Source organism: Mesocricetus auratus, unplaced genomic scaffold, assembly GCF_017639785.1.
Source record: "Mesocricetus auratus isolate SY011 unplaced genomic scaffold, BCM_Maur_2.0 Super-Scaffold_100022, whole genome shotgun sequence".
NCBI lineage: Eukaryota > Metazoa > Chordata > Mammalia > Rodentia > Cricetidae > Mesocricetus > Mesocricetus auratus.
The window spans coordinates 18960302-18986089 of record NW_024429203.1 but is presented as its reverse complement, the minus strand read 5'-3'; the positions used below and the strand labels follow the sequence as shown (position 1 = coordinate 18986089).

The 25788-nt window shown below is 45.4% G+C and overlaps 1 protein-coding gene across 11 annotated transcripts in view; it reads left to right on the top strand.

The window, feature by feature from the left end:
* The window catches only part of Gramd1b (GRAM domain containing 1B), a 175936-nt gene that overhangs the window by 97220 nt on the left and 52928 nt on the right, over positions 1–25788 (top strand). Inside the window, exon 1 of one of the 11 annotated variants that reach the window (XM_040729825.1) lies at positions 19585–19808. The exons of 9 other annotated variants lie outside the window; for them this stretch is intronic. Coding sequence is in view for 1 of the 2 variants with exons in the window: in XM_040729823.1 (XP_040585757.1) it covers positions 19875–19924 (50 nt within the window). In the remaining variant the exon portion in view is untranslated. Of the gene's footprint in view, positions 1–19584; positions 19925–25788 lie in introns of those variants that run through there. One more of the 11 variants, XM_040729823.1, reaches the window with a different exon arrangement.

Genomic DNA, 25788 nt, shown 5'->3' with positions numbered 1-25788 from the left:
TTGTACCTAACCTATCCACACAGCTTAGAGAAGAACATCGTATTTCTCTGTTAGCCAGATCCAGTTGAGCCTAAGAATATGATGTGGAAAGCCATTCTTTAAGATTGATGACAACATTCAAAGGCTCCAGAGTGCAAGTCTCAGAGCATGCAAATATTTTCAGAACTGCACACTCACTGGGTTCCAGATATGGATGCTTCTTCACCCTGCATGTAATTGTAATGCTGACCTAAAAGACGGTATCATTAAGGTAGGGTCCCTTCATGAGCTGTGCCTTGGACCTTTGAGGAGATATGCAGATGGTTTATTTCTTCACCATTTGTATGATTATGAAAAGTTCCTTCCTGTCCTGGATTCTTCAGTCTCTCATGTAAAAAAATAGTAACAACCACATTTGCCTTAGAGGGCTGCAGTAAGCATGGTGTGTTTTAAATGAGACATGACCGTTCCTGTAGCATAGAAGACAACGCCAGACACTCATAGCTACTTTGTGACTGTTAGATGCTCTTAGGATATTGTCTTATGCTTGACGTTTTTTGAAGAACATGGTCATGGTCCTTGCCTTCCACTCCATTCTAGATAGAGCTGGTGAGCTATAATCGTTCTCTCTCCTGTCTTCCCCTTCTTAGGACACAAGGTCACACAGTCAGCTTTATCCTCTGCCTTTCAAGCTCTGTTTTGGTCGTGTTGCTGGAATATTTCCATCTTGTCACACATGGGCATAGTCACTTGGTCACCTCACTTGCTCTCTCTGGTGTTTAATCACGAGAAAGAGTTGCAACCTTAGCAAGGTTCCCCCTCATACCTAAGATGATAGGTAAGATGGAACCTGCAGAATTTATCTCCTTTGGACCCCCTTTGGGCTGATGAGCCTCTGAGGGCAATGTTCCTACTGTTCTTGCAAGTTCCCACTATATTCTTTTTAGTTCTATTGCTCATTACTTCACTCAACTAAATTCTTGAGTATCCATTGAATTTAGCTTTAGGAATAGAAAACATTAGTAGAAATTGGTCTTTTCCCTGGGTTGGGGTGGGAGAGGGTGCTTGTTGCAGCAAAAGAACCAGAACTGGGCCCCTGTTCCAGGCAGCAACGTACAGGAAAATCCCACTGGAGGGTTTGGATGCCTCCCCTGCAGTAGTGCAAATAGATTAATCTTTCAGTTCAGATCTTTTTTTGGACGCTTTCTCTAGAGACTGGGAGCCTCTCTGTTTCATAATAGCTTCCCTACAGTGACCTCAACTTTTATCCTTCCTGATGGTCATAGTTTTTACATAGGGGTAGGGGCCATTCGGACATGGCATGCAAAACTCCTTTGTTCGTCAGAGTCTTCATTTGACAGACATGAAAATGCAAAGATGTGACCATTTGGCTTTTGAAGGTGATTTGCTTTGCAGAGCACAACCCCCTGCTCCCTTCTGCATTTATTTTACATCTATTAACTCTGATGTGACCAAAAGCTTTCTTTTAAACTTCCAAATTCACTTCTGGAAGGTTTCTATTTCATGTTCTTGTGTTCCTTGATATAATAGACAAAAATAATATTCTGATGAGGTTCATTGGTAATAGGAGCCAACCACAGCCCCCCAGCTACTGAGGAGTCTTAGGCTAACCCAAGACGTTGGTAGCTAGTACCCCTTTTGATGAATGTGTACTTGGACTGGTTAAATAAAAGCTCTGTAAACGAGTCGAGTGTGTAGCCGGAAGGTTGACTTTTCTTCCTTTCTACTGTCTTCTTCTGGCTAATTCTCCTGAGAATATTCCTAGGCATAAGTTAGAACCACTTTGGGCTGATCAGTAGCACCAAATGCAGTGAATAACTGTTTTTGGCATCAGTCACTAGACACCCATAGCCATCATTGTCAGGAAAAGGATTCTAAATTAAAATCGCACACTATTTTCTCCTCTTTCTCAACTTCACTGTGTGGAAAATGAATGTGAGTTTCCTGCCCAAATCTTTTGCCTCTTCTCCCAGTCATTTCTGTTGTTTTGGTGACAGGGCCTCACTCTGTAGTCTTGCCATAGGCCCCTGGATCCTGGGATGTTTAGGCACGAGTCACCATGCTTGGCTTCTCCCAGTCATTTATTTATACTGGAAACTTCTCTACCAGTTTTTGTTTGTCCTTCCTCACTCTCTATATGGTTACTTTCATCTTTGTAACATTTCTCTGTCCATTCTTCTTCTCGTTTTCATGACCTTTGCCATTGTCTTTTTTTTTTTTTTACTTCTAGTTTTTGAGGGTCGTTAGTATTGGTTATACAGCCTAGGCTGTGTACATGCTAGGTAAGTGATCCTCTCCCAAGCTCTTATGCCCTGTGTCACTGCCCCATTGTCTTTTTATTTTATAGTCTCCTTAGTATTTTGCTTGGTGTGTTACAACAGTCACACGATTGATGTCTTTTTCAAAAACCACTTTACTGTGATGTGATTCACTTGCTATAAAATTCATTCAAAGTGAGTAAGCTTTTAGTGGTCACATATATTTGTAGCCTTCAGTACAGCCAACTTCTGAACATCTCATTGCCTCTAGAAGAAACCCTGTGTCCTCAGCTAGTATTTCCACCTCCTTCCCTATGCCGATGTGGGCAACCCCTTCTGCCTGTCTAGGTCCCCATATTCTGGACTTGCATATGAATGGAATCATAGAGGTCTTTGTGTCTGTTCTCTAAAAAGCACAGAGACACCTTGCTGTATGCCTGATCTCCAGTCCAGCTGTATTCTAAGTGCTGTGACTCATCAGCCATTCCAACCTGCCATGAACCTTCTATCTTGGCCTGGCATGCCACCTTCACAGAGCATGCTGGACACCATTTTTTATCACAGAAATCTTTGATTTCATTCCCTGCAGATCATCCTTGCCATTCATTACCACAAGCTTGAAAAGGATCATCCTAGTTTGCTACCATCTCAAGTAGGTGTTAACCCTCTTCCACTCTCCAAGCACGCTGCTGGGAATCCCATAATTTTGTTGTCATCATTCTATCTTCTTTACCATATTCTTTCATCGTTGTTTTTTGCAAACCAGAATTAAATGAATGTTTGAGGAAAGCGTATCAGTAACCAGAGTTTTTTTGTAACACAAATTTTCTTTCCATTGGCGTGGTTGAAAAATCAGAAAATATAAAGCATTGAAAGAAAGAGTCATCAATCATAATTTCACTCCTCAGAGATAATCACTTAGGATTTGGGCTAATATTCTTGAAACTATTATATGTCTATTACAGCTCAACAGATGTATTTATAATTCATTGAGTATAATTAGCAGCATATCCCTTTTCTAAATACTAAGTACTGTTTGTGTGTACATGTGAATGTATGCATGCAGAGGCAGAGGCAGACATCTGATACCTTGTTCTATCACTTTCTACCTTATTTCTTTGAGACAGGAGACACAGGATCTCTCATTGAATCTGCAGCTACATTGGTGGCTAGTAAGCCCCACAAATCACCCTGTCTCTGGTCCCCTGGACAACCTTCAAGAGCCCTGGAGTTACAAGTGTATGGAACCACTCCTGGTTTTTACATGGATTTGCATAGAAGCTTGCATACCAGCTTTACCCATTGAGCCATCTCCCTGGCACCTTACAATTTTTTAAAAATCTATCATCCATCCATCTTCGATACAGGGTTTCTCTGTGTTTCTTTGGCTGTCCTGAAACTCACTGTAGACTGGCCTCGAACTCATAGAGATCGGCCTACATTAATGCTTAGTCAGACATGTTGCCCGGATTTTTGCGTTGCTTCTGTGCTTAAACTTCAGGTAGATTTTGATAGGCTGGATTTTGTTTTAATGTGACCACATCCACCAGTCTTCTCTTTGTGGTTTCTATGTTTAGAAGTAGTCACAGAAAGTTCTTCCTCAACCTTGAGTATATTCACCTATGCTTCCTCAACTGCCAGCTGTGATTTTATCTTTAAATTAATACATTAGGTTCAACAAGATGATTTAGTAGGGAAAGGCTGTTGATGCAAGTTGTTCTCTGACCTTCACATGTGTGTTGCGGCATATATACACAAATATATATGTTGAGATATAAAATATAACAAAAAATAAATTAGTGGGGCTGGAGAGATAGCTCAGTGGTTAAGAGCACTGATTGCTCTTTCAGAGGACCCAGGTATAATCTCTAGCATCTACATGGTGGCCCACAGCTGTCTGTAACTCCAGTTCCAGGACACCCTCAGCCAGACATACATGCAAGCAAAACACTAATGCACATAAAGATGGAATGTAAAAATAAACTAGTACATTAGTCTTTTGCAGAGGAAGGGCATGCACATAAAAAATAAAATGCAAAAATAAACTAGTACATTAGTCTTTTGTAGAGGAGGGCGCATGGTAGTATTTTAACACGGGGTCAGGCCTTCAACTTGCTGCACAGCCTCAGTTACCTTGCTCTCCCGATCCTCCTGTCCTCATCATCCCAAGCACTAGCATTAAGCCATGTATTTTCACACCCATCCTGTTTTAATATAAAATAATACTTACCATCATAAAACTCAGCTGACATTTGGAATTATGTAGCCTATATGGACAAGGGACAGTCTTCAATTGTGTGGTAAGAAGGGGCTGGGATAGTCAAGCATTTTCTCTAGCATAGGCTGTCTGATTGGTTATGAACTGCAACTTTACAAAAAATTAGGGCTTACCACTTTCCATCAGCTGCTCAGATACAACTTTCCATCGTCCTTTTTGAAGTTCTGTCTTTCCTTGTGGATGAGCTGTCTAGCCAGTTTCAGTAAGTTGGATGTAACACACATGAATTCCATACAGGTTTGGGTGAATGGATAAGCTAGTGAGTGATAGTAGGAATAGTGCCAGGAGGTCAGACACTGGGAGATAGCATCAGATTTCCCATCCACGCAGTCTTTTATTCATGCAAAAGCCCATGGAGAATACTCACCTATCTTGGGATCTGAGGGGAGAACAGAAGAAGGAAAATGCAGCTATGGGTTCTGAGAAGACAGCATGCTGAGGGCTAGGACCCAGCCAGTAAGTGCTCCTAGACCATGCATGTATAATGGACTTTAGAAGGAGTGTACTGGAGAATTCCAAAGGATGCTAGAGAGTTGGGAATTGGAGGGCAGGGGAATTTGTGTCAGGGAATTCTCCTTAGGCAAGAAGAATTGGAAGTAGGCTTTGAAGCAGAGCTGGGATATGAAGGGTAGGGTGGATTCATGGCTTGTGGTCATTCTGTGTAGAAAGAATGAAGTGAGCAAGTTTTAAAATTTTTGAAAACTGATTTTTTTCACTTTCTTTTGTCTTATTTGCTTTAGATATAAAAGTTGTTTGTACAGTCAAGAAAGTCATTTGTAGTGTACCTGGGAACTAGAAATAATAACCACGAGAGAGGAAAAAGAAATGGTTCTATTCATCGCTGCCTCTCTGCCAACCTTTCAGTTCTACTCATGGTGGAAGTCACATGATTGTTTTCTGAGATTTAATGTAAGCATTGTAGGCATCCTTACTAGAATGACTCAATGAATTAACAATATGCATGGGTTCTTTACTGAAGAATAGACTGGCTGGGTCCAGTCTATTGGGATGTGGGTATCTAGGTAGAAGACGGATACTCTGCTATGAATAATGTTGAGGTAGACATATTGAGAGGTGGTCTTTCAACCCTTAAGTCAGCTGAAGTGGGAGTCTCTGCTTTTGGAGAACTCTCAGTGTCACAAAGGGCAGTAACTAGTCATTTGAGGTAGAGAGAATGAGATAGGTAGATGGATAGATGGATAGATGGATGGATGGATGGATGGATGGATGGGAGTATATTGTAGCAGAGAGAGCATGCATTAATGTTGAACATAATTGCTGAAGAACTCAGCAGAGAAATCACTGATGCAATGGTGTGGACCCACTTGTGATCTGTTTGGAGGCTGAGACAGAATGATGAGAAGTTCAAGACTAGGCTGGCTATATTGTAAGACAAGTTCTCAAATGAAAAAAGTCATTACAGTTGATTGGTATTGCTTGTAACTTGTCTTGACCATTAACCAACTGGCATGCAATTAAAATAGTTGGTATTCCAAGGTAGAAGAGCAAGAAATAGGCATTGACCTTTATATCTTTTGTCCCATCTCTCATAATGTTCATCGTTTCCCTTGTCAATGTCACCTTTTCTTTCAGCAGTCAGACATCTTCAGCTTGATGTCTGTTTAATAAATTTATACCGTGACATGGCCACATCTTTCATTTAGATGTTTCTTATCCCCCCTCCCGCCCCATTACATTAGAGTTGATTAATTATGACAGAGTTTGTATAGTCTTCAAAGCCAGAAATATCCATCTATCCTTTTACAGAAAATACTTGTAATACCCTGCCATGTATAGACAATGGATGGCTGATTATTAACTAGCTGTTTTAACATGAAAATCATGGTACGTATCAGACTGTGCAGTTTTCTTAATGAAGGTCCCCTCTCTTCCTTTGGGATTTATTTGTGGGATGATGGTGTGGGAATGGGCCTCCTAAAGACACACTCTGGCCATCTGTCATGCCTTAACAATATTAGTGCCAGAATAACATTAGTTTCTGATATTGCCTTTTTGCTCCCTGTGTGCCAGTATTAATTATAGAGAGCTCGAGTCTTATGGGGAATCAAGAAAGGCATCTAAGGTCATACAAAGTGGTGAGGCATGAATTGTCTATGTAGGATAAAGCCCTTGTCCTAACTCCTTTTGCCCTGCAGAGCCCTCCAACCACTCTTGGCTCCCAAGGACCTCTTTCCCACTCTTCCTCCCTCCTCTCTGACTTCTGGATCCATCACCAGTCACCCTTTGCTCTTCTGATGGTAATTTTGTTTCTCTTGGAGCATTCATGCTCCGGCCAGTTTGCTTTTGGGCCACTACCCTCTCCTCCCAGCCCCCCCTCCTCTTTCTCTTCTTGGAGGGAGGATTTTGAGAAGCACATGAGCTCTATCACTAGCCCATGCCTGGGTAGAAGCTGCCACCCAAGTGGTCTCTGCCTTGAGAAGATAACTACTGCCCCACAATCAGCAGGGAGGGGGAGCAGAACACAGGGCCCAGAGTGACTTGGGAGGCAGCCTTTGGGCTGCCCAAGGAGGCATCTCTGACCTTTGTGGAGAGAGGGCGTTCTTAAAGGGACAGCAGACTCTTTTCTTTCCTGATGGCTGATGGCCAGTTCAGATGCCAGGGATTTGAAGAGGCCATTGTTCTGGTGCTGAGAGACAGGCCCAGACTGCCTAGTCTCTTTCTTTGCCCATTTTCATCCGTGTGCTCCCCCTCTTCTGTGCAGCATGTCAAGTGTGGAAGGACAAGGACGGTGAGCTGTCCTGGGTCACACACACTCCCCTGCTCCACCCTTCCCCTCCTAATGACAGCCTTGTCTTGAGCATAGCCTGCAGTGGGCCACCAGCTTCCCTCCCCCAGGGTGGTTGTTCCTGTGAGGGAAATAAAAGTCTCTACAGACTCTAGCTGGTCCCCAATGTGCTGTTTACTTGCCCCAGGTAGTGGGGTAGGTGTAGGACACACGGGGCTTTTCTCCAGGTGTCTGAGAGCACCACCTGTGCTGAACACCTGAGATACTTATTAAACCGCAGGTGTTGGGCTTCGGGTCTAGAACTTCTGGGTCCCCAGAACCTGAGTATCACTAGGCAAACCAGAGTTTGCCGATGACTGATCTGGCTAGGTATCCGAATCACATGGAGACCTAAGGAATCCGGTCCCTAACTCTGAGCCCAGTAGCTGCTTATGAATGGGAAGCCTGGAACCAGTCCACAGGGTTTTGACTCCCGACTCCACTGTGTATATCAACCAGTCTCTGCCTCTGTTTTTTTCAACTGTAAAATGGGAATGAAGTTGATACTGATGACTCCTTCTTGAGGGTTGGCACTTGAGTAGAGAGCATTGTGTGCCTCTTGAGATCACCATTTGAATTACCTTCCTGTGGCTAAGGAAGCTGTAGATGGGAAACCTTCCTTGCTTTGGTAAGTCTCATGCTGAGTCAGCCAGGCCCCTTTCAGTCAGTGTGGCTTGTTCCCTGGAGTAAGTGTGAGCCTACCTACCGCTTGGCCTCCCAGACTCTTGGTTGAGAGAAATCACTCCTGGACGCCTGCCTCCAGTCAATGTCAGCGACACTGGAAAGGGTGTCGCAGGAAGGCCCTGAAAACCACATCTATAACACTCTCTGACCTCGTCGAGGCCCATTGAAGGAAGGGAAAACAAGCTGCAGGCCCGAAATAGCTAGACATAAATACAAGGTATTATAATTACTACCCACGCCCAGCTCGGTCCCCAGAGTTAAATTTAACCCTCTGCACAGTCGTCCTAACTCCAGAGAAGCAGGATGGGCAGGGTTGCCTGAGAGGGAACTAGGGGTGCCCGGAGGAGGAAGTAGCTCACAACCAAGGCTCCATAGGAAGCATCACCCCACAGGGACACTGTAGATCCCAAATGGTGCTTTCTCTTAGCATGCACCCATTATAGCTATTTCTGTTATAGCGTCTTGGTTTTCTTCAGCCATTGCTTCTCTGAACACGAGCCTGTCAGATTTCCCCCACACTTGGCACCTAGCTCAAGGCTTCTTTTTTATCCTGTTCTCTATAATTTTATTTTACATCAATTACTCAGTAGTTGCATCTGTGCCGACGCTTGCGGACATGCAAGTAGGCAGGGGAGAAGTTTGGAGACACAGGCTTGGCCTAGACTTGTTCAGCTCTAGACTTGTGTCTTCTCCCACCAAGGTATCCTGGGAAAGCCTCAGGACCAGGACAAGGTTGTTGGTCAGACGAGAAATCTAATCCTGTTTGTGTAGTAGCGAGTGTGGACTGAGAATTCATAATCTGAAACCCCACCGTTTAAAACTTGGGGCGTTGACATGACAACACTGGTGAGAAATAGCACATCTGACTACATGATGGAGTACAGTAAAAATACAGGTGCACTAAAAAACACAGTAACGCAAACAAAAAAGAACTGAGGTCATCAAAATACCCACTCACACAAACACTTCAAAATGTACAAACACCTGAAGTGAAAACTGCTTCTGGTCCCTAAGAGTTTTTGTTTTTTTTTTTCCCTTGTTTGTCAGAGGACTAGGGGGTTTTACCCAGGGCATGTGAGGCAACTGCCTTCACACATTTTGCACGAGGCATACTTAAACTGCGTTTTATAGATCTTGCTATCAAGGGTTTGGTGAGCCAAATGCAAAATTATTCAGAAGCAAACAAGCCAGTCCTCCAGAGCCTGTCTCGTGGATATTTTCCATCTTGATTACAAATGTCAGCATGCAGAGACCCAGCAGTGGGCAGAGTTTGCTTAGCATCCCTTCCCTCCCACTTGAACATATTTTATAAGACTTCCAGGAAGCCACACAGGGCCATTTCTGTTCTTGGTGGGGGTTTAGATACCACTGATTGCTCTGAGACCCACAGTGATGGATAGGGCATCGTTGATAGACACAGTGTGTCCACCTGCTTTGGGAGGGGGATGTTATCCCTGCTCCTCCGGTTTGTTAAGAATACTCCCCGTTCTTTGGAGATAATGAACCAGACGCAGTTATTGTTGTTCCTTTCCTACTTCTATTAATTCCTCTTTGGAGGAAGCTTCGTAGAAAATAACTGCCTTGGGTAGGAATTGTATTGAGAGATCAAAAGGCTTTTCCATGATAGAGATTTGTGGATGTGTTTCTGGCTCCTGACAATGCAGGGAGGGCCCCAAGTCTCAGTCTAGAGCAGAAATGTCTACAGAATAGAAGCAGGTAGAGCACGTTAGTACTTTTCAGTACAGGAACTGGAAGGTTCTGTGTTCATTGCTATTCTGTGGTCTCATTAGGTGCCGTCCACTGCTGAGCACTATTCAACCCCGTGTGATGTCTGGGGGCTTTGTGGAAGTCATTTGGAACCAAATGAGGACTTGAAGCCTCCTTTTGAACCAGGGGCTTCCACTGCCCCCTTCTCCCGAAGGGTTTGGCTGCCTAAACTCTTGTGGCATTACCATTACTCAAATGCCCACATGCCATCTCTTACCATTTGCTCTGAAGAATTAAAGAAGCTAGAATCTTTTCTCTAGGCGTTCTTTCAGCTTCCTGTCATACACTTGAAAACCGGTTTCCTGTAAGACATCAGTTCTCAACCTGTGGGTCTCCACCCCTTTAGGGGTGTCGCATATCAGATATCCTGCATACCAGATATTTATATTGCAATTCGTACAGTAGCAAAATTACAGTTATGAAGTAGCGATGAAATAATTTTATGGTTGGGGGGTCACCACAATATGAGGAAGCATATTAAAGGGTCACAGCATTAGGAAGGTTGAGAACCACTGCCTTAAGGCATCCCCTCAGTCTAAAAATGTACAGTTTGCTGTTTTGTGTATCGCAGGGTTTCCAGACCCACACTGTTTTGCCTATCTTCCTCAAGCAGTGTGGTATCGTCTAGGCATGCTCCTGACAATGTTGGTGGTAGGATTATCAAATTCCCTCACTTGCTTCAGGTAACAAGGCTCAAGTTGTGAGTTATTGTCACATGTTATTCTTCTGGTCCATTTGTCCATGTGAACCATTATGATCTTACCATGGAAATTAGACTTTGATGTTCTTCTTTTTTTATGCATACTGGTGTTTTGCCTGTGAGTGTAGAATCCCCTAGAACTGGAGTTGCAGACAGTTGTGAGCTGCCATGTGGGTGCTGGGAATTGAACTCAGGTCCTTTGGAAGAGCAGCCTGTGCTCTTATCCTCCGATCCAGCTCACCATCCCAACTTTCATGTTCTTTTCAGAATTGGAGAAGAAATGTGTTATCAAAGGTCTGGTCTTATTCTGTAGTATCCCTTATACCAGGCTGGCTCGTGAGTCAGTGTCCCCAGGTACCTTACTACTGATCTCTTTACTTAGGTCCCATCAGTCCCTTCTTGTCCCTTTCCAGTCCCTGTTAGGTTGGACCAGAAAAGTCAAGCACTTAGAGGTGGACTGCTTCCCAGCTGCCACCATGGCCGTCACGATGGCATTTCATCTGTTCTCCCTGGAGAGACAGGATGTGGAGAGACAGGTAGAAATGATGTGTTCGGAGGAGAGGAATTAGGAGGAGCAGGGCTCCGCAGCCCTGGCTGGATGGCTGTCGAGTCAGCTGTGGTCAGCGTGGCTGCCTTCTGCCTCCCATTCCAAGACCACACAGCTCACATCTTAAGTGCTTTTTATTACTTAAAAAGGTAAAAAGCGAAGCACGAATATGGAAAAATGACCCAGAAAGAGGGGGAGTCAGCTCTTCTACTCCCTCTAGTCCTTTCTTGTAATAGATACACTGAAGCCCAGAGTAAGGGTAGGGTACGGTACCTACATATTCATATCCTACAAGGGTAGAAGTTGTCCTTACAAGGTAAATTCTGGGTTGTGACACGTAACTCCTCCCTCAGCCTCGAATCATCCTCATTAGAGTCAAGTACATATTGTATTCCTCGCTGGAAAGCCTACCTCAGGACACTAATCTGAGCATCCCAGGTGCCGCCTTTAGGGAGAGTTGCTGAGCAGACTAACAGCTGTAGGCACACGTGTGTGAAAGGTGCATACTTAAGACAATGCATCTGTAGACAGGGATGCTCTACAATGGTGGCCAACCCAGCCTGACACACCCATGGATGTGCGATGCATAGCAGCTCTTCCCAACTCTGCATTATATCTGGAGAACTCTCCCTGTATTGCAAAGACAGACCTCTTGGGTTACTCTGCTAGCCCAGATACTCTACTCGATTATATGGGAGCTGGGTAAGGATACTTGGCAGTGGTTTCTGGTCCTTTGCTTTCCACCTGGATTTTCTGCTGGCTAACCCCATCGAACAAACTTCTGAGACATGTTGGCATGCCAGGTGGCACACAGAAGCCCATAGCTGGAGACTGGGTTATATCATTGACCAGAATTCCTTCCTCGGTCACCCTGAAACTACCTTCCTTACTTAAACATGCATGTGCACATCTACATGTGTGCACACAATCTCCCCCAACCTAGTTGCCGAGACAATGCAAGGGCCTACCAATACTATGTTCACAACGTATTTTCAGTAGCTCTGTTAGCTGCTGAAGCTAATAGGGATGTTTTCATCTAAAGAAGAAGTGAGGTTGGGATAGAGGAAGATGGCAGGAATGAATCTATTGCTTAAGCCTTGGGCCAGTGGCAGGAGGGACTCAAGGTCTGTTCTTAGGCACGTGTCAGCATCTGAACTGGGACACCCAGCAAGCAGCCTTCCCTGGTTAAGACTTTAATCTGGTATTAAGAAGGTCAGTTACCTTGCAAAGAGGTGATTTGGAGAGGGGCTTAGTATCTCCTAATATCCTGAAGTGGGCAGAGTAGTGGAAGCCACAGCAGGTCACCTGCCCATTGCAAGGAATTGGGACTTTAAAAATTGCAAAGTGCAACCAAAAGCCTTTGGATTTGGCCCTTTCCTTCTTCTACATTTTAAAGCTCTCCATTGCTGTTCATAGCCACCGTGCTGGCAGGTTCTTGGTTCATGGCAATCACCTGTACGAAGACAACTGCTTTACGATGCTCCCCGTTAAGTGAACCTGAGTCCTACCCTTGACCTCCCCAGCCCCACCTTCCCTCCTCCATACTTTTCAATCCTCTAAGTTGCTCTGCGTCTCCTGGGCTCCACAAAGACATATGCCTTCTTGAGCTTCCCTCAGGTCTTTCGTCTTAGCTGTGTGTTCTCCAGTCTCCTTTTCTTTTTCTTTTTTTTTCTCTCTAGGTATGACCTAATACCTTTTCTGGTCCCTTCCTTATACTAGGCATAACGATAGGGACACAGGTAGGACCCTGTGCTCTCTCTGGGGATTAGAACACTTTTAGTGCATGTCACTTGGTGTCACCGAATGACCGATTTCGGTACAGGAGAAAAGGTCCTTCCTAATCATTTTCAAAGCATTTCTGAACATCACTAAACTTAGCCACAGGAGCAAAGAGAATTGGATTGAAATAAAATCTGAAGGTCAGAGAATGGTAACACTAGGATTTGACCATCTTAAATTTAAGTCCTTGATAGGGACATCCCAGTGTACTTAATAAACACACAGAAGTGCTCTGGGTCCTGTTGACTCAATTTTCTCTGCTTCGAGACTGAAATAATAAGATTAAATGAGATATAGCCCGGTATGCCCTTCATTAAGTTCCCACATAGGCCATCACCTTTTTTGTGTTAGCTCTTATTCTGTGGGAAATCATAAAAAAGCAGGGAAATGTCATAGATTTTTATTTTTTTTACTTCAAAATACAGATTTGAAGAAATTTTTACAGTACTAGCAGATTAGGTTAGAATTGTTTAGAGCAATGATTCCTGAACCATGTCACATTGTGATCCCTTTGTTGACCTTGGAGAACACTGATACCTGTTTCCTCTCCCCCAGCATTCTGACTTAATTGGAGTGGGAAAAGACTCAGGCACTGGAGTAGCTCAAAACTCCCAGCTGATTCTAATGTAGCAAATGGAAAGTAAAGATTTACAGCCATTGATCCTGACTGAAAACGTAGAATTAATTGCCATGAATATCTAGAAAATATAAAGCAGTAGTATAAGCACCATTAATTTTGTTTGGATAAGGCTCTAAAAAAATTGTGGTAAATGTTTGTATTCATGGTGAGTCAGGATTTAACTGCTGTGTATTTATAAGCCCCTACCATGCAATCTCTGTTCCCAGACAGAGAACTAGGCAGGGATTCACTCCTCAGTATGCACTTTGGTATATGTGGCTCTAGGGAGAGCTTCAATACCTCCATACCCCCATGTCCGTGGTGAAGATTTTTTTCTACAGATGGGTATCTGATTTAGTGGCAGTGTTGATGTGTTGTAGAGCGAGCGCTGTAATAAAGCCATAAAGATCTCCAGCATCTTCTCCCTTCATCCTTTGAGACATTTCTTGCTTCATGTTTTTATTATGTAGACTCATTTGTGTGAAGGATACAGTGTTAGCAAGAGGCTCTGGCTACAGCTGGGTCATGGTCCGTGAGTGTACTCATCTGGATACTTCCAGTTCATCTCTCATGGAATAGAGTCCGTGTTGAGCTCATGGAGTGGAGACTTACTGGACATTAGTTTTCCTGCATTAGTAGTTTAAAACCCGGAATATTCTTAATAGACAACCAGATAGCCAGAGCAGCCTATACTTTTGCACCACAAAAAAAAAAAAAAAAAAAAAAAAAAGAGCTAAGATCACTGGGGCCCAATCAGCAGACAGAAACCATGCCAATAACTTGAACAGTGGGCCAGTTAGTTTAAGAATCATTAACAAGTATTTTTTTTAGAGGCAAAGAGAAAAATAAGTCACAGGACTAAAAGTCACACACACAGTGGGAGCACCCACCCCCTCCAGTTAGAAGTAGAACACTAGCTGAATAGCCTTGTAAGAGGGCCCAAGCCCAAGGCTTAGATTTTGAATACCTCCAAGAGGGTGTATGTGGTTCAGCTTCAATGTGTACAGAAGATTCTTGAGATCTTGCAAATCATTTAAACTGGAGACAACCCATGGGGTTCCTGTCAGGGACATTCTACTTGTAGCATCCCTCCAGCGCCCTCTATTGTCAAGGCCTAACACTGTGTTTGCTTTCAAAGGAGAACAGTTGACCATCATAAGGCAGGGTCAAGAGGGGTGAACATAGAGCCAAGGGGAAGAGGCCTGATAACTGGCCATAGGAACCACGAGAGAAATCTTTCAAGGTGTTTTGTGGTGTGGAATACTACAGCAAGTTACATCATCAAATGCCTTTTACTCCAGTAGGTGTTTATGGAAGTAGAAAAGAAACGGTGGGGAAACTGATTTGGGGGTAAGGCCAGGCTTTTGATACTCAACTTTCTTTCTTTTTTTTTTTTCTTTTCTTTTTTTTTTTTTTGTTTTTTACGAGACAGGGTTTCTCTGTATTGTTTCGGAGGCTATCGGTCCAGCCCAGCCTCGAACTCACAGAGATCCACCTGCCTCTGCCTCCCGAGTGCTGGGATTAAAGGCGTGCGCCACCACCGCCCGGCTGATACTCAACTTTCTAACCACTTTGAAATAAAAGTTTTATAGTTTATAGCAAATTGAGGAAAATTCCGATCCTTGTCTCTAGCATTGAAAAGATTCTTTGTAAATATCAGATCTTTCTTCTTCCTTCTTTGACATAGCCCACACACTTCAGGAATCCTCTTAGATGGCTGTCTACACTTTACAAATGCCCTCATGATTGGGATGATGCGATAAGACAATCAGGTTCATCATTGCCCATCATTCTACATCATTCCACAAAATCGGGTCCAATTAACATGCCTGAGTGCTCCCTCTGGAAAGTCTTCATTGTGATGCAAATAAGATTCATAGATATAATAAGACTCACCCTGTGACCACAGCTTCCCATTTTTGTCAGCCACAATTAAGCATTTGAGGCGAACAGTATACTGTGTGGCCAGCAGCCTTCTTTACATAAACAGTAGAAAATTGCTGAGTTTGGTGAGACTGCTATTTGGGTCAAGAGGATTTGCAGACACACCTTTTTTTTTTTTCTCTTTCTTCTCCAGAGTGCTGTCTAGAATGTGCTTTCAGTACCACACAGACTCTGTGAAACCTCATTTTCATTGGGAACTTGAGGCTGTTGTTTGCCATTTCTCTGGGAAGGTTTAATTCAGAAAAGGCTAACAAGTTTACCACCATTTCCTAAATTAATTTACAGAAAAGCAATTTGGGCACTTAGGTAACGGTGGCTTAGCTGTTGACATGTAGAGATTGGAACAGAGACCATCACTCATCTGTGGAAGTCTCTCTAGTTAGCCATGTGGTGACCCAGTGCGATTGACGGATGCTGCTAGCCAGTGGCTGGGCCTTGGGAGAGGCTAGAAGCTGCTGCTTTTCCTGTAGTGGGATGAGGAGTGAGCCCAGGGAAGGCAGGCTGGAGGTGCTCAGATGCATGCCCTGCTGTTTAGTTATCATAACTAGAGCAAAGCTCCAGGACCCCACCTTTTACATTCCTCATCTGAAGAGCACCCATCTTTGATGTTGCTGGTAGGATTGCATGCATCACACTTACCCCAAATGAGGTGTTCCCTTAAGGAAAGGAAAGCTTACATTCCATAACAGCAGAGCAGAGTCTTTGAATGACTTACTGTGTAATTTTCTGAATGATGTCTAGACTGTTTCCTTCTTGGGCAGAGCAGTCAAAGAACATGCTAGTGATTTATTGTTTTTTGGCGATTGTATTAAAGACCAAAAATTCTGAAGCTTCATGTGGTTAACGTCATATAAGACATAAAGATGGTACTCAGCAAAACTTGTTTGAGACTGTACTTGTCCTATCCCTGACCTTTTAACTATTGTTATCAGTATAAACCATAAACATGTTAGTAGTTGGGGCCATACAAGTGAAAGATGAACCTGTGTATTTATAAGAGAGATGGGAGAGTCCCTGAAAGGTCATCACAGTGTGTTCAGAGTCTCATAGTGAGGGACTGGGGAAGGCAGGACAAGGACTTAAGTCATCTGACCCACCAGCATCTTGCTTACTAGCCTGATGGAGCTTTACCCAGTGTGAAAGTACTGACGAATTATTCTCAGTACTCCTATATGCTGGAGTGACAAGAAGGAAATAGCCCAGAACCTTCCTAGGGAGGTAAAAGCAGCAGGAAGAACACAGGACTTGTACTTGACTTTCAAGTTCTATACTTCAGCTTGTAAGGGACGCAGTGGGAGATGCACCCAACTCTGTCTCTGTGGGTACTTTCATGGGCCTTTATTTTCTTTATCATCTTTTCAGTGGTGTGTGTGTGTGTGTGTGTGTGTGTGTGTGTGTGTGTGTGTGTGTGTAAACCCAGATAGGAGTGGTATAGTCACCTACTAAAGACTGCAGATGTAAACATCCAGATGTTACTTTTGGACTCAGATTTGACCTAAGTCCAAGGCCATTCTATGGAGCAAGAGCAGAGGCAGGCAGGAGGTAGAGCTCATGTCAGAAGGAAGCATGAGTTGAGACAGTATGTGGGCCTCTCAGCATTGCTAGCCTGCCTTTCTTGGAACTGAGACTCCTCTAAGTAACTGACTTCTTTGACCCCACAAGCCTGTTAGTCTATCAAGAGGGTGTAGAAGGAAAAGGTCTGAACAGACTTGTCATGATGAGGCTTGTCATGATGAGGCTGCAAGGTGAGAGAATGAGCAGCAGTCCCCTCCCCCCCATACTCAAGAAGTATTAGTGCTCAGCATGAGTTTAATGAGCAGGGCACAGGTGGCACCAATGGGTCATGATGACTATCCACCTTCCCATGATTACCTATACACGGAGAGCAGAAGGACCAGTACCATCTCATAGGAAGACCCTCACCATGATCACCTATACACGGAGAGCAGAGGGACCAGTACTATCTCATAGGAAGACCCAGAGAGTAAGAATGTACCTGTCAGCCCTTTGGCACTCACTTTGTCTAAGGGACAAAGCATGAGCACTAGAAAGACTGACACAGTATTGTCATGGAGCCACTAAGTCAGAATCTCAAGGGATTACAGTTTGGAATGTAGTTGTCACCACGCATGTTTTAGCCCAGGGTTGGATTTTCCTTTCTACATCCCTCAAAAGATGATAGTTCTCCAAATAATACAAGCATGTATAGCGTTTTGGGCAGTGATGCTGTAGTTTGGATTTGAAATGTCCCCCAAAGCCCACATACTGAAGGAATATCATGATGCTTTGGGGAGGCGGGGAACCTTAGGGAGGTGAGGCCTTGTTGAAGAACTGTGATTACTGACGGAAATTTCTGGACCTCAGCCACTTTCTTTGTCTTTGCTTTGCCATCCATGAGGTGAGCAGGTTTCTTACTCCTCATACTTTGCCATGATGTGCCACGATAGTACCAGTGACCGTGAATTAAAACCTCTGAAACAGAGTCAAAGGAAACCTGCCTGAAGTTTCTCACCTCAGGTATAAGGTGTGGTAGGTAGTTTGAATGTCACTGGCCCCTATAACTTCAGAGGGTTGGCACTGTTGGGGTGTGTGTGGCCTTGTGGAAGGAAGTGCGTCACTGTGGGGGTGGGCTTTGAGGTCTCTCTTGTTTAAGCTTCACTCAGTGTCACAGTCCACTTCCTGTTGCTTTCCGATCAAGATGTAGCCAGCACCATGTCTGCCTGCACGCTGCAGTGCTCCTTACCACGATGACGGACTGAACCTCTGAACTGTAAGTCACCACCCCAATTAAGATCTTTCCTTTATAAGAGTTGCCGTGGTCATGGTGTCTCTTCACAGCAATAGAAACACTAACTGAGGCATGAGGTCCGAGTCAGGTGACCTGGATCCCCAGTTCAGCCTCTGCATCATTTACTTACCTGGTACCATGACATGACTTAAGGGAGGATGGACTTTCTCTGGATCCCCACAGTTTGAGGGGATCCAGCCCATCCTGTCAAGCGGGGCACAGTGGTGGGCCGCTCCATGGCAGTGAGAGCCTGTTCATATTTAGTGAACCAGGAAGTGAAGACCTCAAGCCACCAGTGGAACCAGCCTATAACTTTCAACCCTGGGGCCTGTGTCTGCCAGTTAGGTTCCATGCCTCGAAGGTTGGTTCTCTCTTCTTCCAAACCAGAACCAATGGCTGGGGATCAAGCATTCAAGCGCAAGAGCCTGTGAGGGACATAGAAAACAAGGCCTCCGTCTTGCCTTCCCTTTTTCTAGGACTCAGCATCCTCATCTGTTAGGTGGGCTTCACACGCTGTGTGTATGGAGGATTGAATGAGTTCATGTGAGCATGTGCTTTGCAAACGATGGATGGCTTGAGAGCTGTTTTTGCTAGCACGGCGGCTGAATAGGCTAGCAGACAGATGTTATTCCTGGGTGTATGTGAGGCCTGACACTGCAGCTCAGCGGATGGATGGAGAGAATACAGTTTTAAACAGTGTACCTTAGAATGTGAAAACTCAGGTGACCCCACTGTGTCACGAGGGCAGGTGCTTAGTGTGGGTGTGGCTCTTCTGCCAGTTGAGTCTCACCTGCTCGGGAAGCCAGTATTGCTTTCTGACACCTCTCGAGCCAGTGAGGTGCTGTTCTGAGCAGGTCCGCAGCCATTTTCTTGTGCACACTCTGGTCTCCAGCGCCGTCTTCCTTCTCCCTGCTCCCAGGGCTCAGGCAGGAAGAGCAGCTGTCACCCTGTGAAGGATGCAAGCATCTATTTGGAGCTCAGCACCTGGGTTTTTATTTAGCATCGCCTCCTTGATACAAGTTGACCTAATAGGCAACACCTGGGAAATAATCGGTGACAGCAAAGGGAGCACAGGCTCCCGGGAGCATCATCTTGGGTTGTGTCAGATTTGGGGATGGAGAGGAAATAATGCCTGCAGCCCCAGTAGCTCTGCCCTGCAAGCTGGCATGAATAATTGAAAGCTGGCAAGCTGACTGCACCAAAGAGTTGCATTATGTAAACCGGCAGGCGGTGTGTGTGTGTGTGTGTGTGTGTGTGTGTGTGTGTGTGTGTGTGTGTGTGTGTGTTCCTGCGTGAGAGGGTGTGTGTCTGCTGGTTGTGCGCCTGCGTGCCTAAGCTTAGAACAGCTGTCTGAGGGAGTCGGAGTCAGAGAGGGAGGGAGAAGGGAGAGAGAGAGAGAGAGAGAGAGAGAGAGAGAGAGAGAGAGAGAGAGAGAGAGAGAGAGAGAGAGAGAGAACGCAAAGGGACTTTTGTACCGCTGCATGGCCACACCAAATAACAGCCACTGAGGGAGGTGGGGGGAAAGGAAAATAAAAGGGGGCCATGCTTAAAATTCCAGAGCAGTACGAAACAGCAGAGCAGGAGAGCGCCCCCAGCCTATGTAAGCTGTGCCCCCAGTCCCCTCCCCAGTAGACACAGGGCTTTTGGATGGGCATGGAGGTGAGTGCCCTCCAACCTCCTCAGGGCCCCTGCTCCCCGCCCCCACCCCTACTGCCCAATGCATGAATGAATGAGTTCTCTGCACTGCACTCTGCTCCGTTCCTAATGGCTTCCAGGTTAGTGCTACCTCGTGCTGACGCTTGTGGTGTGTGTGTGTGTCAGTCTATCTTTGTTTCCTTGTGGGAATTTTGGGATGTGGGCGGTCATGTCCTGGAGTGGGGTGGGGGCTCTGGGGGCCTGGAGCATGGACCTGTCTGTCTGGGTGTAGGCTTTCTCCAAGTGAGACGCTGGCTGCTCAGGGCTGCCAAGAACACAGACCTTCCGAGGCAGAGTGAATCTGGAGTCCATGTTGCTTGCTTCTGTTCTCCGGTTGGGATTGAGAAAGCAGCCAGTGTGACATCATGCTGCAGAGATGCCACGTCCCTTTCCCCCCTGGCCTTTTCTCCTCTCTTCCGTACTCCCTACCTCTCACCGGGAGCACTACCTGGGCTGACCTGAGTCGTCCAGCCCTGAGAGGTAGCCCTGGGGTAGATGGAATTGACGGGGTCCCCTTTGCCAGCAAGACTTAATAGCAGCGCCCTGACTTGAGATAGGTGGTCAGGAGATGGAATTAATGGTGCGTCATAGAGGTGGCTAGGAGCTGCTGGGGGAGGCTGGATAGGCCATGTGCTCCTGTTTCCCACCCACTGACTTCCTGTAGGTAGGAGGTGACAGGAGCAGTGACCAGGAAGATGGGGACTGACAATGCTTATCCCAAAGGGAGAATACCAAGCAACATATGCTTCTGGCCAAGAGAAGGAAAAAAAATGACAGAGATTCAGGCAGCTTGTGACTGGGAAATAAGGGAGTTTGCTTTTTCTGTGACTTGGTTCAGAGCTTTGCCATATGTTTTGAGAAATAGAATCCAGCATCTGCATCTTAGTCCTGCATACCTCCCTGCATTGTTAGTTATTTACTTGCTTTAGACAAGTGATGGTGAGGGGTTGAGGAACTCAACCATCTCCCTCTGGCCTCCGCCAAGAGTTCAGCCGGGGCTGGGGGAAGTGATCACTGTTCCTCTGTCATTTGCTAGCAAACTGTTTTCTGGTCCTTGCCTGATCCTGCTCCTCCTAATAGGTAGCCTTGAATGGTGGGTAGCACTACCCAGCTTAGAGAAGTCTGGCATCAGCATGAGAAAAGCCGGCCCTTGGACTCAGAGTCAGATAAGGGGGTATTTTGTGGAGCTGCCTGGGGCAGGAGAGTGACAGTGTCAAGGCCTTGAATAGAAAGTAATACCTGAAGACCCTGTCAGTGGGTGATGAGCAGAGAATCTGCTGGGCAGTGGGAGTCACTCTGAGTAGAGGAACAGGGTGTGTTCACAACGAAACATTTTTCTGGACCCCTGAAAGTTTAACATGCTACAAAATCTTTTTTTGATTTGCTAAAAAAACTATTTAAAAGTATATAATCTATGAATTTATTCAGGTAAGAATGTAAGGTCTATGGTTTTTACATGTAGCTTAGAGGTACAGTCCTATCAGCAATTGAGAACAAGAATTGGGTGACGCCATCATCACACCAGAACTCAGGACCGGCCTAGTGAGGGCAAGTGGTGAGTGGGTGTGCTCCTTGTAGGGATGCACATCAGTATGTAACACGTGTAGACACCCCCATCCTTAGCAAGGATGAGGTAAAAGCAAGAACCCAGAGGCCCAAAAGAGAAAATGACTAATCCTAGATTTCTCTGCTTCAGAAGATGGCTCCAAAAATAGATTTGCACTCTGATTTCTAAAGTACATGGTGGTGGTGGTGGGTGGATCATTCTTCTCTATCCTGAGTCTGTTGACCACGTCTGTGGTCCTTCAACCATGTCTGGGCTTCCCAGTATGTTGTGGCTGGGGTCATTTAGATTCTAATTTAGAGGACAGTGATCCTAGTCAGGGTCTTGCTGAGGGATCTACTGTCATGTTAGAGCATGAGAGCTGTATGAAAATACTGCTCAGAAAAGAAATTAGATTTATATTATGGTTCCTTGGGGGCAGATCTTTGGTAGGAAGCTACAGGAACTAATTTGAGCTTTATCTGAGTTATTCAAAGAACAAATGCTTTGCATGCCAAACGAGGGCTTTCATCGCTTGACTTGTAAGAGTGCCACATGAACAGAGATTGCCACTTGGAGATGCAGCTCAGGGGGAAAGCGCCTGTTTCCGGCATGCTGGGTCCTGAGTGTGGCCCCCAGCATCACGAATACAAGACAGCACATAAACAGAATTTGCACGAAGTGTTGGAGAGAGAGAGTGTGTGTGAGAGAGAGGGGGGAGAGGGAGAGGGAGAGAGGGAAGGAGAGGGAGAGAGAGAGAGATGGTGGTTTTTAATTCTGAGACTAGGTTTGAGGAAGTAAATTTCACTTTAATGCAGGAGGTGAGGAGGGAAGAAGCTACCAACCTAGGACCTGACCTCAAGTTTGGGAAAGCTATAAAGAAAAGGAATTAATTGTAATGTATTTTAAAAAATACTGGGTGTAGTAGTGTACACCTTTAATCCTAGTACTCGGGAAGCAGAAACAGGCAAATCTCTGTGAGTTTGAGGCTAGCCTGGCCTACACAGTGAGTAGCCAAGTCTATGCAGTGAGGTAGTGAGGCCCTGTCTCAAGCAAGCCAGCAAACAAACAAACTCTTCCTGGAGGTTTTGTTCCTTGAATGTATTTTAAACTGGGCAGATAGACACGCCCCTCTAAATACCTTATTATTCTAAATGTCCTTAGCATTATGGTTTTATATGAAGTATATATGTGCCTCTGTGTGTGTGTGCGCCCGTGTGTGAGCGGGCACACATTATGAGAGACCAGAAGGAGATTTGGGGAGTCTTCCTGTATTATCCACCACCTTATTTATGTATTTATTTTGAGGCAGAGTCTCTCACAGAGCCAGAAGCTTGCCATTTTAAGCTATGTCAATTGACCAGCAAGCTCCAGGGTTCCACCCGGTGTCCAGTCTCCAATAATGACATTATAAGCCTGTGACTCTACAGCTAGCTTTTTATGTGTAACTCAGATCTTCTTACTTTCATGCTCTAACCCGTTGAGCCCTCTCGCCTCTTGACATAAGTTTGTTTGGTTGCTGATAGAAAATAAATAAGAGCTGGGTTTGAGTTTGAGGGGTCTACAAAGGATTAGCAGGTGTCTACCAATGGGGTGAAAGCTGTGAGATTAATGCCATAGTGTGCTGTCCTCTGCTAAACACCTGCTGGTGCAACTGTGGGATCTTTCATCTGACTTAGTCCTGTGGTAACCTCCGCTGTGCAGATGTGATCCTGACCAGAGAGACAGAGAGAGCAACATGCTGAGCTGATTGTGGACTCAGATTGCCTGTATCTTGTTTCTGTATGCTTTGCCCAATTTAGATCTGAGCCCGTCTGTCCCAGGATGCTGAGGCACTCAGTGCTCTGCAATGTGTTCTTTCCTACCCTCCTCTCACATCTCTGTGGGGGTGAGGAGAATGTGCATTCATTTTTCTCCAACAATTAAAACTGAAGCTCAGAGTAGAGGCGTTTTCCATGACATCATCCACAGGGAAGGGCCTGAGTCAGAAGGACCACCTAATTTCTGAGGTGCAGTTCCATGGTCCTGCAGCTTGGTTGTCTTGACATGTGGTGATGAGAGATGTTTCGATGAAATCAAGTAGTTCCTGTTATAAGGTGTTAGTTAATCTTGTCCTCCAGATTGGGAATCCTTAGTCAAAGAAGGTATTCCTCATGTCAAGATATGATCTGGTATGGAACATGTTTCCACTGACGGATGGGACAGGATGTGATGGGTTGAACAGATGTATGTTTGCATTTATGTGGCGTCTAGAGGACAACATCTGTGGTGTCACCCTCAAGGATGCCATCTACTTCCTTGAGTGAAGGCCGTTAATGCGTCTGGAATTCATCCATTAGGCTAGCCTAACTAACCATCTAACTCTAGGGGTCCTCCTGCTTCTACCTCCTCTGGGGGGAAAATCAAAATCTGATCCTCAAGTTCCTGAGACAAGCACTTTACTGATGTGAGCTACCCTCCCCTGCCCCCCACTTTTACCCTGAACCACATTTATTTTGCTGAGGCTGGGGGAGGGGCCCTTGAGGAGCCCACTCAGAAGGAGCTGGAAATTCTATTCAGTTGAACTCCTCTCTGCCTTATTTGACTAGCTGGTGGTCTCCCAGTGGACTGGAAATCTTTCCTAAGGGGCTTCCTGGGATAGCTTAGCACCCGCGTTTTACAAGGTCCCGTACTCCTGAGCCTTGAAGATTCCGAAATATTTTGGGTAGAGTTGTCCTTAGATTTGGCAGAGACTGCTAGAGCCAACTTTAAAAACTATTACGTCCCTACTGTGTGCCCAGTGTCATGCTTGGTGTGTATGGATACAACGAACTCTGACCTAGTCACCGCCCAGTGGGGCCCTGAGAGTAAATTTGTGTAACACAGTTAGAGGTGCTTAGAAAGTCTTTACTTGGTGATGTTACCTGAGTGAGATTAGCTTTATTTTAAAGGAAAAATTCAGAGGGGTGGGGAAGGGAGGGAGGGAGAGAAGGAGAATGATCACTGATATATAGTCTCTTTCTAAGAGACAGCCTAATCGTCCTGCGAATGTTCTGTTACTGAAACTCGAATGCAGATTTGCCCAGGCTGTGGTCAGCACTGCTGAAGGCAGAGTTCCTGCATGTAGTGGCAGTGTGACCACTAAGGCCCCTTCTAAACGAGGCTGTTAGAGACCATGCAGCCAGCCCAGCAGAACTGTACCCCCAGTCCTTCTGTTCCTGCTCTTTGGGAACACTCTTAGGGGGGATGCAACACACTAGCATGTTCTGTCTGTGATCGCGGTGTTTTTTGCTTTGTTTTTTTTAAAGTCTTTGTCCTATGGAATTAGGGAGTCAGTATAGCGACTGTATTCTCCCTTGTGGCCTCTGCTGCTCGGAGGGCACAGGATTTAGGAACAAGATCCAGTTTCTTCAATGGGAATTTGCATTAAACCTTAAACCCCTTTTCACTCCATGGGCAACTACAGGAACCCCTCTACGTTTGGGATGCCCTGTCCAGGTTTATTCCTTTTAAGACTCTCATTCAGGTAAGGCAGCTCCTAACCTTTTAACAGCCAAGAAACACAGGTTCCCAGAAAGATTTCTCAGGGGCACCAAAGAGCTCTGAATTTTAAACCCAGATACTCTGATGTCTAGACAAAATGACAAGGCCAGCCAGGAGTTTGGAAGTGATGTCATATTTCAGTTTTTATCGACTAAGAAGTCAGAATAAAATCTAAGAGCTGGAGTTAGAAAGAAGGCAGACTTGGCCAGCTTCACAAAGGTATGTCTAAGAGAGTGCTTGTACCCGACAGAATGGATAGCCCTGTGGTCACTCAGTGCATGCCTGTGATCCCAGCCTGTGGCAGTTGTTCCCAGAGAAGCATGGGGGGGGCTTCTCTAGAGACGAGGCCCCACCCCCAACAGTGTTCCTTATAGTGCAAAAAGTGAAAGGCCCAAAGCATGACCACAGGGCTCCTGTAGGGCTAGGGAAGGAAAAGGAGTTATGGAGTGATGATTCTGGGGGGACATCAAGGCCACTTCGGTTGAGTGGTCCTGCAGGAAACTGTTCCGGAGAGGTAACACTTGAATGTTGATGCGGTGGTGGGAAAAGGAACCAATATGTAAAACTTCAGAAGAACACAGAGGCCAAGTAGGAACGCTCAGAGAGGTAAACGTGGGTTGGAAGGATAGCACGGCCCAGGAAGGTTGGAGAAACACAGGGATAAAGTGATACAAGGTGAAGTAGGGAAGGCAGCTTGAGGCCTTCTGGGTACTTGCCACCGAGGACTTGAGTTTTCCTCTGCAGAAAGTGGCCAAGGAAGCGGTGGGGACTGGGTCTAGACTGTGACTTTGTGACCTGCTGTCTGGTCTCCGACTCCTCCTGGAGCATGCTCAGTGTTATTCGTCGTGACTATAATTTGGGCCTCGTTGAACTATCCAT